Below are 16,171 nucleotides of genomic sequence, written 5' to 3'. Positions count from 1 at the left end.
AAAAAAAAAAAAAAAAAAAAATTTCAAGTTGCCAAGCGATAGCCAAGAAACCTTAAGGATTTAGAGAATATCTGTAAAGAGGAGTGATCCAAAATCCCTCCTGTGTGCAAACCTGGTCACCATCTACAAGAAATTTCTTACCTGTGTGCTTGTCAACAAGGGTTACTCCACCAAGGTTACTCCACCAAGTACTAAATCAGGTTTTGCTTGGGGATCAAATAGTTATTTTACTCACTGAACTGCAACTCAATTTATAACATTTGTATGGTGTTTTTTCTGTAATTTTGGTTGATATTCTGTCTCTCTCATTTAAAATACACCTATGATAAATATAGACCCTTCATTTCTTTGTAATTGGGCAAACTTACAAAATATGCTGGGGATCAAATAATTATTTGTACAATGTATACTGTGACACCAACACTGGGGCACAGTTCCTCCCAATGGGGTCCAATAACACCAATGGGGCACAATGACACTCACGGACACCAAAGATGGGGCATTGTTTATTTCCACTGATGCAGGGTCTTTTTCTACTCCTGATGACCACAGTCTGGACCCCCTAATGTCCGTAGGACAGTAAACTGGCCCTTTGCTTAGAAAGTTTGGAGAGCCCTGTTCTAGAGCAATGGTTTCCATACTGTGACCCAGGGGCCAGATGTGGCCCTTTGCTTGCCTTATCTGGCCCTTGAGACATTATTCTTGCTACTGACACCAGCAATGGGGCATAATTCCTGCTGCTAGCAACAACAATGGGACAAAATTACTCCCACTGACACCCAACAATGGCACACTATTTCTCTCCCTAATACCAAAGATGGGGCATGGTTTACTACCACTGGTCACAGTCTGGCCCCCCTAAATTCTGAAGGACAGTAAACTGGCCCTTTGTTTAGAAGGCTTAGAGAACTCTGGTCTAGAGACAAGAAAGGTGCAGATGAGCTCAAGTGCGTTTAGATCATAGTCTGAACCCACATGAGCGAGCCCGCCAGGAAGCTGCCACTTTACTATGCCAATCAGCGGCAGAGGCATTCCCCACCCAACATCAGCACATACACCCACCCCCTGTATGAGCAGAACTGTGGGTGGGACCCAGCAAGCCCCACCCACCACAGGCTGCCTGCAAGAAACTACAGGAGGGGGCGGATACAAGATCAGTCACCCTGCACAAAGAGAGAGAGCAGCAGTGATTGGTCTTTATTACAGGAAACTCCTGCTCAAAGACCAAGTTTTTACGCTGAATTACACTCACAAACAAGTAAGAATACATATGACTCTTGTATTTAGACAATATTTGCCTTTACTGGAATTCAAACTTAAATCTTTTATTTCCATGTTTTTTAGTTTTGTTTTTTTTAATGCCAGTTTGAATTTTCTGTGCCATTTTTAAATGGATAGCCAAAGCTATGTGATTACCAAGTCAAAGCTGTCATGGAAACCACAGAATCAGATTCAGGGGTAATTTTTCCATAAACGTTGATCAAAATTTGGCCGGTTCAGCAGGGACTGGCCGAATTTCAATCCATGTATGGGCAGGTTAATTGTACACAAGTTGATACATCGATGGACTTGGGTACAACCAGCCTGTCAGATTTTTATACATGCGATTACTGCCAGCAGCTAGAGCCACTAGCAGTAATCATATTCTTCCGCTGGGAAGGCTCCCTTTGCCCCCTGCTGGCAGAAAATAATAGCGCTGCGGGAGGCATCCCCCCATCAACACTGACTGTGCTGATGGGGGTATCAAGTGAATTTCTTTCCTTGCACCTTTGGTGGAAGGATGGAAAATCAATGAATCTATGGCTTGCCTTGAAGTGTATCTCTAGGCAAAAACTTGGGGTGGGGGTGAGTTAGAGTTGCCCACAGAACAAGAGATGAGGAGAAATCTGCTACTAGGGACGCCAGCTGTCTAAGATGGAAATTCCTCTTTCAGAGATTGCCTCTAACTTTCTGTTGCATCTCTGGAACCAATGGCGGAACTATATAGGTCATGCAGTCGCACTTGGCATCTCCCCCTGCACCCCTGGCTGTCAGTTTAAGATGTAGATGGGGAGGGAGGAGGCGACGATCAGCAGCTCTGTGGTGCCCGCGAGCTGCGGGATCTCCCTGGGGCTTGTATCTCTCTCTCTGAATGTTTACAGTGGAGATGGGATGGGCTTCTGACCTGAGCTTGTATCGGCTTCACTCTTCAGTGAGTCGTTCTGCCAATCTGCCGATCACCGCCTCCCACCTCCAGAGATGTGTTGGGGGTCCTGATGTAAGGGGGGCTCTCTGGGGACCCTAAAGTAAGGAGGCCCTCTGGGTACCCTGATGTAAGGGGGGCTTTCTGGGGACCCTGATGTAAGAAAGGCTCTCTGGGGACTCTGATGTAAGGAGGGGCCCTCTGGGGACCCTGATGTAAGGGGGGGCTCTCTGGGGACCCTGATGTAAGGGGGGGCTCTCTGGGGACCCTGATATAAGGAGGGGCTTTCTGGGGACCCTGATGTAAGGGGGAGCTCTCTGTGGACCCTGATGTAAGGAAGGCTCTCTGGGGACTCTGATGTAAGGAGGGGCTCTCTGGGGACCCTGATGTAAGGGGAGGCTCTCTGGGGATCCTGATGTAAGGAAGGCTCTCTGGGGGCCCTGATGTAAGGGGGGCTCTCTGGGGATCCTAATGTAAGGAAGGGGCTCTCTGGGAACCCCAATGTAAGGAGAGGGTTCTCTGGGGACCCTGATGTAAGGGGGGCTCTCTGGGGACCCTGATGTAAGGGGGAGCTCTCTGGGGACCCTGATGTAAGAGGGGGGCTCTCTGGGGACCCTGAAGTAAGGGGGGGGCCCTCTCAAATGACATAGTCCATTGTAGTCTAACTAGTTGTGTTTAAATATTGGTATTTATTCATTATTATATCACCAGACTCTGGACGGGTGAGAGGCTTGTAGGCCCATATGGTAGTTCTAGATAATTTTTTGTTGCTTAGGCCACTTTCATACTGAGGTGCTTTACAAACATTTTAGTGCTAAAAATAGCGCCCGCAAAGCGCCTGTAAAGCGCCTCTCCTGTCACTCCAGTGGGAAGGCCCGAGTGCTTTCACACTGGAGCAATGTGCTTGCAGGACGCTACAAAAAGTCCTGCAATATGTAATATGTGTGCCACCAGCGCACTATTTTGTATGTGCTGCAATGTGAAATTCAATAATCAAAGAATTAACATAAGTGTTAAATAAAAATGAAAAACTTAAAAAATAAAAAAAAAACCCTGGTTGCTGCAGTCAAAAAAACTATTCCTCCAGCTTATGAAAAAATGTGTAAAATAAGTGTATATCTGGTGTTGACTGCGCTACCATTTAAACTACATATACATCAGTGATTTTCATTAACTGTTAATATCACCACTCAAATCTACCGTTCTAAAAAACATATATAAATTGAAATGTATAAAGTCCAGTTTAAATTCACTTGTGCTGATAAAAGCTTGGGTCCCTGAGTGGGCTCTCCACTGCCGTTGTGCTGTTGTAGTGCTCTAGTTTCTCCTTAGTGCTTAAAGTGACTTTCAGTGCCAACACCACCACCGCATATAAATTGGCCACTCACCAAATACAAATACATACAAGCCCTCAGTTCATTAAGGGATAACCAATCCGCTTTAAGCTGTCACCAATGCCGTTTTGCACATCAATCCATCCTCATAGAAAACAAATGGCATTCATAGTGCAATATGCTAAAACCATTTATTAAAGATCAAGTAAAAACAAAGGCTATACAACTCACATGTTGCCGGGGCCCATGAGCCAGCACCAAGCTTATCCAGCAGTTTGAATGGATGGTAAGGGTTGCCGTCTATCTCGTTCGCCGGCGTGCGGAACAAGTTGAAAAGTTGAAAACTTGATCTTTAATAAATGGTTTTAGCATATTGCACTATGAATGCTATTTGTTTTCTATGAGGATGGATTGACGTGCAAAACGGCATTGGTGACAGCTTAAAGTGGATTGGTTATCCCTTAATGAACTGAGGGCTTGTATGTATTTGTATCTGGTGAGTGGCCAATTTATATGCGGTGGTGGTGTTGGCACTGAAAGTCACTTTAAGCACTAAGGAGAAACTTGAGCACTACAACAGCACAACGGCAATGGAGAGCCCACTCAGGGACCCACGCTTTTATCAGCACAAGTGAATTTAAACTGGACTTTATACATTTCAATTTATATATGTTTTTTAGAATGGTAGATTTTAGTGGTGATATTAACAGTTAATGAAAATCACTGATGTTTATGTAGATTGTTTTAAATGGTAGTGCAGTCAACACCAGATACACACTTAAAAAGTCCTACAAGCAGCATCTTTGGGGTGGTTTAGGAGCGCTGTATACAGCGCTCCTAAACCACCCCTGCTATTGAAATGCCTGTAAAGCGTTTCGGCTTCGGCAGTGGTGCTTTGCAGGCACTTTTAACCCTTTATCGGCCGCTAGCGGGGGTTAAAAGTGCCCCACTAACAGCCGAAAAGCGCGGCTAAAACGACACCCCCACCGCCTCAGTGTGATAGTGCCCTAACAACATCATAAGTGAGAAAAAGAAAATTTCCTTAAACTGAATTGAATTTTCCTTACTGATCATAATTTGAAACGCACAAGTTAAGTGATCAAATAGCACATTTAAATCAATCGCTATGTCAGACGATCATGTTGTTCCTAGTATGTTTGGTGTATGAATGATGTTATTCTTGTAGAAATATTGTACAAAGCTATGAAACTTACTTCTCTGCTTCTCACTGGATTTTTTTCTTTTTTCTTTTTTCTGTTTTGTTTTGATCTTATTTTATAGTTTTTGTTCCTTTTTTTGTTTTTCTCACTAGCATTCATTCTGTGGCCTTAACGATCTATTCCAGCAAACAAAGATGGTTGGTATTTACTGAACATTATTTTTATTTGATACTTACTGATTCCTGCGCCATCTACTTTGCACTATTGATAGCAGAAGAGCTATTTAGATAAATGATGCTCTTTGATACTTGTGGAATTGATGTAAACATATTGATTATATACAATGCATCTGAAATTCTCTTTAAAGTGTAGCTAAACACATTTTTTTTAGTTTTCAATTAAAATGGGAAAGTTTATTGGATCTGTCAGGTTTTTATAGCTGTCGGTGTTCCTACAGGGGAGGTTTACCCTCTCTATTTGACCTGGTGACCACAGTAATTGGGACTGAAAATAAGGGAAAATCCTCCAACAGGGGCACTTGCTCCAGTGACAGCTGTTTAAAAAAAGATTTCTCACAGCTTCCTTATGCGACTTAGAACCGGAAGTGAAGGCAAATCTTCTCCAGGTACGCAGATGCCAATAAAAAAGCTGAGAGGGGAATAAAACATTCCCTTCTCTATCAAAAATAAACAAACAATATTTTTGGCCTAAGGTTTACTTAAAAGGGTAGTCCACCCAAAGATGATTTTTAATTTCTAGAAGATGTATGACGGGCTGAATCACTTGCAGAATTTTTAGATGTTTTTTTTATCTCTATCTATCTACACACACACACACACACATACATACATACATACATACATATATATATTTACACACTATAGTACCAAAAGTATTGGGACGCCTGACTTTAATGGCATCCCTGTCTTATGCCCCGTACACACGGTCAGACTTTGTTCGGACATTCCGACAACAAAATCCTAGGATTTTTTCCGACAGATGTTGACTCAAACTTGTCTTGCATACACATGGTCACACAAAGTTGTCGGAAAATCCGATCGTTTTAAACGAGGTGACGTAAAACATGTACGTCAGGACTATAAACGGGCAGTGGCCAATAGCTTTCATCTCTTTATTTATTCTGAGCATGCGTGGCACTTTGTCCGTCGGATTTGTGTACACACGATCGGAATTTCCGACAACGGATTTTTTGTCGGAAAATTTTATCTCCTGCTCTCCAACTTTGTGTGTCGGAAAATCCGATGGAAAATGTCCGATGGAGCCCACACACGGTCGGAATTTCCGACAACACGCTCCGATCGGACATTTTCCATCGGAAAATCCGACCGTGTATACGGGGCATTAGTCCGTAGGGTTCAATATTTGGTTGGCCCACACTTTGCAGCCTTAACGGCTTCAACTCTTCTGGGAAGGCTGTCCACAAGGTTTAGGAGTGTATTTATGGGAATGTTTGACCATTCTTCCAGAAGCGCATTTGTGAGGTCAGGCACTGATGTTGGACAAGAAGGCCTGGCTCGCAGTCTCCACTCTAATTCATCCCAAAGGTGTTCTATCAGGTTGAGGTTAGGACTCTGTGCAGGCTAGTCAAGTTCCTCCATCCCAAACTCTCTGTCCTGGTGTTCTGAGTGAAAACTGTCCTGTTAAGCCGCTGTATGGTCTTGCCCACCGTACTGCAGCTCAGTTTCCAACAGGACAGTTTCCACTCAGCTCGCCATGGTCGACCAAAGAAGTTGAGGGCACATGCTCAGCGTCATATCCAGAGGTTGTCTTTGGGAAATAAACGTATGAGTGCTGCCAGCATTGCTGTAAAGGCTGAAGGGGTAGGGGGGTCAGCCTGTCAGTGCTCAGACAATACTCCGCACACTGCATCAAATTGGGCTGCATGGCTGTTGTCCCAGAGGGAAGCCTCTTCTAAAGATGATGCACAAGAAAGCCCGCAAACTGTTTGCTGAAGACAAGCAGACTAAGGACATGGATTACTAGAACCATGTCCTGTGGTCTGATGAGACCAAGATAAGCTTAGTTGGTTCAAATGGTGTCAAGTGTGTGTGGTGGCAACCAGGTTAAGAGTACAAAGACAAGTGTGTCTTGCCTACAGTCAAGCATGGTGGTGGGAGTGTCATGGTCTGGGGCTACATAAGTGCTGCCGCCACTGGGGAGCTACAGTTCATTGAGGGAACCATGAATGCCAACAGGTACTGTGACATACTGAAGCAGAGCATGATCCCCTCCCTTCGGAGACTGGGCCGCAGGGCAGTATTCCAACATGAATAATGACCCCAAACACACCTCCTAGACGACTACTGCATTGCTAAAGAAGCTGAGGGTAAAGGTGATGGGATGGCCAAGCATGTCTCCAGACCTAAACCCCTTTGAGAATCTGTGGGGCATCTTCAAATGGAAGGTGGAGGAGTGCAAGGTCTCTAACATCCATCAGCTCCGTGATGTCATCATGGAGGAGTGGAAGAGGATTCCAGTGGCAACCTGTGTCTCTAACATCCACCAGCTCCGTGATGTCATCATGGAAGGGTGGAAGAGGACTCCAGTGGCAACCTGTGAAGCTCTGATGAACTCCATGCCTAAAAGGGTTAAGGCAGTGCTGGAAAATAATGATGGCCACACAAAATATTGACACTTTGGTCCCAATTTGGACATTTTCACTTACTCTCTTTTTTTGCCAGCGGTTTAGACATGGCTGTGTGTTGAGTTATTTTAAGGGGACAGCAAATTTTCACTGTTATACAAGCTGTACACTCACTACTTTACATTTTAGCAAAGTGTAATTTCTTCGGTGTTGTCACATGAACAGATATAATAAAATATTTACAAAAATGTGAGGTGTGTACTCACTTTTGTGAGATGCCGTATATAATGTACATTATATCCAATGTACAAATAGATCAGTTGTTTTAAAAATAATAAAATACAGACCTGACTGCAATTATAACCTTGTCCTTGGTGCTATCCCCTGAAAACAAATTGGTCCCAGGGATAGTGAAACCCTTTGTAATGGCTCTGGTAGGTAGACTCCGGAACCTAAGTGCAGACATCTCTGTAGGGGTTAAATTCTACCATCCCCTTCATCTACCTTGACTTCAGAGCCCTGGAAGTCCTGCTTAATCAAACACACACACTGGAGTGATGAGCAATGACTTGTTTATTGGGCGTGGCTCATTATGTTAAGTATTCAAAAGCAGGTGGGTTGGACCATTTCTGCCCACTAATCAGATACAAATATAATGCATATTATGATAAGTTCATTAGATGACCTGTTTCCTTTAACCAATCATAACAATACACATATTATAACATATTAATTATTCATGACTTATAGCTAAAATTTTCCATTAGACAGCTTCCTCTAGTTTGCCTCGCTGCTAGGCTATTCTTGAATTTATAAGTTCCTCACTTTTACTATATAACTTTCTCAAATGTGCTTAGAACAAACAGCTTCAAAACAGAACTTAAAGTAGCACGCTACAGCCTGAAATATTATTCATCATTATATAAAACAATTATTTAACCCTTCACAATCACCCTTTTGTCACAACAGTGACAATTATGAATCCTGTTTCCACTATGCTTCATCCTATATTACTTTCCTATAAATTAATTGGTCCATCTTGATAAGTATATATACAGTTAGGTCCATATATATATACATAGGAACATTTTTTTTAGTTTTTTTAGGTATTTACCAAAACATATTCAAGCTAAAGTTATATCAGGTTTAATTTGAGGGTATGTACATCCAAATCGGAGGAAGAGTTTAGGAATTACAGCTCTTAAAAATACCCATCCCCCTTTTTTCAAGGGACCAAAAGTAATTGGACAATTGAATCAAAAGCTGTTTCATGGCCAGGTGTGGACTACTCCTTCATTATTTCTTCATCAATTAAGGAGGTAAAATGTCTGAAGTTGATTCTAAATGTGGTATTTGCATTTGGAATCTATTGCTGTGAACCTACATCATGTGTTCAAGAAGCTATCCATGCAAGTGAAACAGGCCATTGTAAGACTTCAAAAATGAAACAAATCCATCTGAGAGATAGCAGCAACATTAGGAGTGGCCAAATCAACAGTTTGGTACATTCTGAGGAAAAAAGAATGCGCACTGGTAAGCTCAGCAACATAAAAAGGCCTGGACGTCCACGGAAGACAGAAGTGGTGGATGATTGCAGAATCCTCTCTATGGTAAAGAAAAACTTATTTACAACATCTAGACAAGTGAATAACACTTTCCAGGTGGTGGGCGTATCATTGTCAAAGTCTACAATCAAGAGAAGACTTCACAAGAGCAAATACAGAGGGTTCACCACAAGGTGCAAACCATACATAAGCCTGAAGAATAGTAAAGCCAGATTAGACTTTATAAAAAAAACATCTAAAAAAGCCAGACCAGTTCTGGAAAAGCATTCTTTGGACGGATGAAACTAAGATTCATCTGTACCAGAATGACGAAAAGAAAAAAGTGTGGAGAAGGCTTGAAACAGCTCATGATCCAAAGCACATGACATCATCTGTAAAACATGGTGGAGGCAGTGTGATGGCATGGGCATGCATGGCTTCCAGTGGCACTGGGTCATTGGTGTGTATTGATGATGTGACAGAAGACAGAAGCAGCCGGATGAATTATGCAGTGTTTAGAGATATACTGTCAACCCAGATTCAGCCAAATACAGCAAAGTTGATTGGACGGCGCTTTACAGTATAGATGGACAATGATCCAAAACACACTGCAAAAGCAACCCAGGAAATTTTGAAGAAAAATAAGTGGAATATTCTGCAATGTCCCAGTCAATCACCTGATCTCAACCCAATTGAGCATGCATTTCACTTGCTGAAGGCAAAACTAAAGGCAGAAAGACCCGCAAACAAAGAACAACTGAAGACAGCTGCAGTTAGAGCCTAGCAAAGCATCAGAAAAGAGAAACCCCAGTCTTTGGTAATATCCATGGGTTCCAGACTTCAGGCAGTCATTGCCAGTAAAGAATTCTCAACAAAATATTAAAAATTAACATTTTATTTATGATTATATTCATTTGTCAAATTACATTTGAGCCCCCGAAAATGGGGGGACTGTTTTCAAATATGGTTGCAGTTAATAGCTCTGGGGCGATCAAGGGGTTAACCGTGTTCCCTAGGTGTGTTCTAACTTTAGGGGGGATGGGACTGTTTAGAAGGAGAGAGAGATTGGTGTTCATAGTATGAACACACGATCTGTCTCTACTCCCCTAAAAGGACCAGGATTTGTGTGTTTACACACACAGACCCCGATTCTCGCTCTGTTATGAGCGATCGCGGGATGTCCGGCGGTCATCCCGTCTGCTGGGCACTCCTATCGGCTCTGGGCACACACTGCGGGCGCGTGCATGCCCCTGGTGGCCAAAAGGCTAAGCGACGTAAAGTAACATCGTTTTGCCCAGCCGTGCCATTCTGCCGCAGTAAAACTGCGGCAGCTGGACGGCAAGCAGTTAATACATCAACTTAACAATTACTATCTGCAAGCGTACTAAGCACTTATACTCTATATACAAATATATTCGTCAAGGGGTGAAAGTGAGACTTCTGGATTCCTGGATCCTTTACCCTTGTCTATGCTATAAATTCTGCATGAGCTCCACAGCTCTGGATATCCTGACGCCTCTGCCTATTGAACGTTGCTTGCCATCCGTCCAGCACTTCTGAAGCAACCGGCACTCACAGTATGCATCTAGGCAGCCTGCCAACCAGACCTCCTGAGCAACCGGAGAGGACATATGCACTTAGACAGCTGCCATCCAGACCTCTTTTTAACTCTTAACCCACTTTGAGTCCATAATAGGAGGGCAACAAAAAAAGTGGCTCTACCTATCCCACTTCTGACACCACTGAACTGTAGGGGTTAAATTATACCATAGGTCTCCCTGTCATCTACCTTGACTTCAGGGCCCTGGATGTCCTGCTTTATCAGACACACACACTGGAGAGACGAGCAGAGACTTGTTTTTTGGGCATGGTTCATCATGTTAAGTATTCAAAAGCAGTTGGGTTGGACCATTTCTGCCCACCAATCAGATACAAATATAATGCATATTATGATAAGTGCATTAGATGACATATTTTCTTTAACCAAACATAACAATACACATATTTATAACATATTAATTATTCATGACTTATAGAATAGCCTTAAGCTAAAATTTTCCATTAGACAGCTTCCTTTGGTTGTCTTGCTGCTAGGCTATTCTTGATTTTCTAAGATCCTCATTTAAAGGGGTTGTAAACCTACGTGTTTTTTCACCTTAATGCATTCTATGCATTAAGGTGAAAAAACACCTGGCAGTGACTGGCCCCCCAGCCCCCCCCGTTTTTCTTACCTGAGCCCTAGAACTTGACCCATGGGGACGCGCTGTCTCTCTGCCTGGGGTTCTCGGCTCTCGATTGGATAGATTGATAGCAGAGCAGCCATTGGCTCCCACTGCTGTCAATCAAATCCAATGACGCGGGGGGCGGGCCACGTCCTGCATTCAGACTCTATGGACACCGAATGATGGACTCAGGAGTGCACTCGCAAGGTAACCCCCCGGGAGAGTGCTTTTGCTAGGGGGTTATCTCATGTGGGGAGGAGCCGCGAGAGCCGCCGAGGGACCCCAGAAGAGCAGGTTCGGGGCCACTCTGTGCAAAACGAGCTGCACAGTGGAAGTAAGTATCATATGTTTGTTATTTTTTTTTTTTAAAACTAACCCTTGCAATCACTTTAAGTTTCACTTTTACTATATAACTTTCTCAAATGTGCTTAGAACAAGTAGCACTCTAAAGCCTGAAATATTATTTATTTATCATTATATTAAACAATTATTTAATCCTTCAATCTCACCACCAGAGTCCTCGAGATATGAGAATTTGTTAGGTGGTTTAACTCTTCAGCATCTTGGGTGGACTGACCCTTTAACTGCTACTTGATGGCATGATAGTAAAAATGAGCTAGTGCTTATACTGTTGGGGTGGTTTAAAATAACAGTGAAAAAAAAATTGATGTAGATTGTAGACTATAACAACCAGTAACAAACAATCTCTCAACTAAATCGCCTTCAGTAAGGTGAAAGCTTATTGGTTGCTAATTGGAAACAAATATGAAAAAGTGGAAAAAGGAGACCTGTCAAGGTAATTTGGTCGCTTACTACTGGTGAAGAATGGTTGGAGTAATATAATTGTACGCATGCAAAATATAAGAATGCCTGGACACCCACTGTAGAAGCATGTTAGCAGAATTCAGTGATCTTTGCAGTTCAGGAGCAAAGTGTTTAAGTATAAAGTTTAATTTTGTACATACGCATGTTGTTACTGTTAAGTGTCATTATGCCAACCACTGCCCATGCAGCTGAAGCCATTGCAACATACTATATAAGCAAAATTTAAAGGCCTTTTTCTCCAAGATCTCACAGTTTGACCAGCAGAACTCTCTGTTAGGGAATGACGACGTAGCCTTTCCTAGGGGGCAACTGACAGGCACGGACTATGCCATTAGTTCCTCAGAAAAACATGAAGGTCATTCTTCACAATATAAGGGGCCTTCTCTTTACTTACCAAAATTCTAAGGGGTCCTATTCCCATTAACCACTTAGCTAAGGGGATCATTTTCCCACTTACCACCAATGCAAGGGGGCCCTTCTCCACTGACCAACAAGTTTGTCATTTATGCACTGTGCCTTCCTTAGCTTTACAATAAAATACTGCCAGTATATGGGCAGGAGGTGGAATATCATATTTCCTACAGCTCTCTAATCTCTTTTCTTTTCTTTTTTTTTTATTGCAGGGTTTGAAAAGAGCACATGGGGTAAACATCTGACTCTTCTGCAACTGCCAAAACAGACACACTGATCTTATTTTATTTTTTAATCACAGGACTGGCCTGAGCTGCCAGACAACTCTTTAAATTATAAGTTTTGTACCTATTTAGTTTTTAACTGGACTAAATTTGTTGCACAGCAATAGTCCCGACATTTAGAGACTCTAATAAAATGGATGAAAACATAGTAAATAAAAAAATGAATAAATGCACAATAGCACTAAATTCTCTTTATCTTTTTTGCATCTCCTGTGTAATCTCTTTCTTTTTAGCTTTTGAAATGATGCCCTTTTAACGTAAATGCCCAGTTTTTATGTACAAGTTTACAAACAGGTGTATCATTTTTAGATGATTTTATGTCTATGATTCCTTAAAATTATTTTATTTCTGGTTTGTGTTCAGTTATATCAGAGACTAGAAACAATATTTTTACATGAACAGAAAACTTTTAAACATGGTATCCCGTAGCATAATTCCAGACAAGGATTCTGATTTACTGTACACTTTCAAAGGTCGTTTTCACTTTGTAAATGTAATTTTCAATTATCTTAGTGAATGAGGCGAAACAAAAGACCCAATCACGTGCAAATAAAATAAAAAAATTGTACTTTTGCCCCAACATATTTGATTAATTGAACTTTGCCTCATTCAGTAAGTAAAGTGAAAATTTTCTTAAAGTGTTACTAAACCCAGTAATATGAAAATAGTTCATCTGCCCCCCCCCCCCCCCCCCCCAGTGCCCACAGCTTATACATTTTCTTTTTTACATTAAAATAATGCCACTTTATACCTTTTTGGCTGATCTGTATACCACGGTCAGTGAAAAACTGCACAGTTTCTCCAGTGCTGAGAGTTCAGGTAGGAGGAGATTTCCACTTCAGCCTGGATACACGCCCACATGTGTGATGCCAATATCATGTGACCTGGCTAGCACTGAGAACAAGTAAATATTCTCTCCAGCATAAAAGATACAACTGAGCTGGTGCAGGTCGGCTACTCTGCCTGTGTTAGCTGGCTTTCCCCAGATAGACAGTGCAGGAGGGAAGGATCTATGCATACAGGATAAAACAGCCTTTTTACACAATGCAGAGGATTAACCCCTTTATTTCCACAGTGAGTATAACAAGCATGCTATGCTGCATATACAGACAGATTTTACTGTTGTGGGTTTAGTAACACTTTAAACCTAGTACATATTAACACTCTTTTTTTGTTCAACCCAGCAAGCTGAAGGAAAAAAAAAACTGAAGAGCTCCGGAGGAGATCCTGTACTAACAATCTAATATTTGTACAGCGGTCTCCCCGCTCAGCTATTGTGTTCTGACAGGTGGATGGCCCCCCTGCCAGAAACCTCTGTTCAGCACTTCCAGCCATTGGCTGAGAGCACTGATTGTGTTTAAAAGAGGAATAGAACAAGATCATGCTTCAGTGGCCAAATGGTATAATATTATCACAATGGAAACAGAGAAATAAATCATAGGATGAGGTGTAGGTGAACTATAGAGAATGTATTTGCTGCTTTTCTATAAAGGCATCTGGTGAACATTGCTTGGTCCTTTCATGTACACTTGGAGAACCTTCAGTCTCAACCAGTGTTCAAAGTACTCAGCAAGGTTCTGCACCACTGTAACCTGCCACTCAAGAGTAGCCATTTTACCGTCCATGTGTGAGCACCAAACCTCCACATCATATATCTTCCACTCAAACTCCCCCACACAGTCTTGGGGGCCACCACCACTCCTGTCAGGGCTGTTCTTGTTGCTGTAATTAAAGCCAAATGTTCAGCATTGGATTTCAACAAAGGTAAACTGGTTAGACAAGGTATTTTGATCCGGTAAAGGGCCATTTCTGCAGCTGTAGACGTATCCCAAGAGTACCTCCACCTCCACGCTAGTATAGACACAAGGGACATCGGCCTCAACAACAGCTCAAGACCCTGTACAGCTCCAAAGCATACATTTTCTAAAGGGAGAGTCTGATAACAATCCTTCACAACACTTTATTTGTTAAAGGATAAGAAATCTGGAACATCCAAACAAAACCAGCAAAATGCAAGCATGTGCATTAAAACTGGGCAGAAGGTGCACAGGAATTAGTAGGATAACGTTCCTACATAGTGTCCTGAGACCGAGCTCCTAACATCTGTGGCTGCAGTGCTCACATCCTAGGTTGAGGCCACATTGCCATTTATATGTATATTTTATACATAAACATTTAATACAGTGTTAATGTAGAATTCTCTCTTTGCAAAGCAAGCTGGGCTTTCTATAAAGGAAGCCTAGCACTGTCTTCAAGCTTAGAGGTACTCTGGGTGTAAGTGACTAAACCAAATGGGTACCTGTTTGAAGAGTGGAAGGGGTGTGCTTCTCATTCTGGAAGTTAATTGGCAGTGTGGGTAATATGGCCTCCGCTGCTCTTCAAAGACTAGTAGTCTGCTGCTCCTACTTTAAAATTCACAACCTATTGGATACAAATTGGCAATGTGAAAACCATATATAATATATCTGTCAGTATCCCATTGGGATGATATCTCTTCTTTTACTGTCTGAAAGATGCAACAGAAAGTGAGAAGAAATCTTTACAAAGTGAGGGGAATTCCCCTCTTAGGCCTCATTTACACTTGTGTTGCCCTCTGTTCGGATCACTCTTCAGATGACATTTAAAGGTGGTGAGGAGGCATTATATTACCTCCTATCTGCCTGTTTTAACCCCTTAAACCCTGCACCAGTGTGGGGTTGTATGGGTCATGTTCAGCAGGTGGTACTGCCCGTTAATTGTAACAGCAGGGATAAGTTTTATATTATGTATACCCCAATCAGCTGCCTTTGCAGCTTAAAAGAGAAGAGGGTTTGTTTGTTTTTTTGATACTTCTACTTACCTAGGTGGATGCAGCATTAGACCGATGCTGCAGCTGTCCCCCAGCATCTCTACACTGAGAATCGAACGATCGAACATCGCCAATGGCTCGGTCCTCACAGATCCCCAAGAGGAGAGCTGCTGACTGACAGTCAGCAGCTCTCCTCTCTGCTCCTCCACGCTCATTGGAGTGCTGAGCTAGGGAGGGGCGGGGAGTGGCTGTCTCAGCGGATCGCTGAGACTGCCATCAATCAAGGCAGCTGGTGGATCCAGACTTGGGAAGTCGGGATGAGGTGTTGCCTCGACTGATTGCAGTGACGTCAGCAGGGAGCAGACTTCAGACCACTCCGCTAAAAACGGGTCACAGGACTGCAAAACGAATTGCACTCCTGTGACCCTTAGGAGAAGCCCAGCCTAAAAATCTCAGGCTAGACTTCTCCTTTAAGGAGGGTGATAAAAACAAGGCTCAACTGCACATTTTTTACTGTCCCCCTCCCACAAGTGTAAATGAGGCCTTAGATATTTATCACAAGAACATGTGTTTCCATCACAAACTTTTCCATCACTTCTTGGTCTGGTGACAGCTGCCCCTCTGACTATGGTCATGAAGACAAACAGAGAGGGTGAACCCACGCAGACAGACAGCAATAAAGAGTTGACTGCAGTTCTAATCCTTCCATATTGCTGGTAAAACTAAAAAGAATAAGTGTTTGCTTTAACTTTAATTAGAGGTCTGTGGTAGACATGTGCACTGCCAAAAAATTCATTTGTTTTCATTTTTGTTTCA

The 16,171-nt window shown here is 42.5% G+C and overlaps 1 protein-coding gene across 9 annotated transcripts in view; it reads left to right on the top strand.

Annotated features, from left to right (window-relative positions):
* Positions 1 to 12,753, top strand: part of JAKMIP1 (janus kinase and microtubule interacting protein 1) — a 343,790-nt gene extending 331,037 nt beyond the window's left edge. For 8 of the 9 annotated variants that reach the window (XM_073610383.1, XM_073610357.1, XM_073610340.1 and 5 more), the window contains 2 exons: positions 4,829 to 4,873; positions 12,496 to 12,753. In XM_073610383.1, coding sequence (XP_073466484.1) covers positions 4,829 to 4,873; positions 12,496 to 12,528 — 78 coding nt within the window. In that variant the 3' untranslated portion in view covers positions 12,529 to 12,753. Of the gene's footprint in view, positions 1 to 4,797; positions 4,874 to 12,495 lie in introns of all 9 variants that reach the window. The other variant, XM_073610363.1, reaches the window with a different exon arrangement.
* The last annotated feature ends 3,418 nt before the right edge of the window (positions 12,754 to 16,171 follow it).

Source organism: Aquarana catesbeiana, linkage group LG01 (genome assembly GCF_042186555.1).
Source record: "Aquarana catesbeiana isolate 2022-GZ linkage group LG01, ASM4218655v1, whole genome shotgun sequence".
Lineage (NCBI taxonomy): Eukaryota > Metazoa > Chordata > Amphibia > Anura > Ranidae > Aquarana > Aquarana catesbeiana.
Note: the sequence above shows the minus strand (reverse complement) of the source record. Positions and strands in the feature narration are given on the sequence as shown.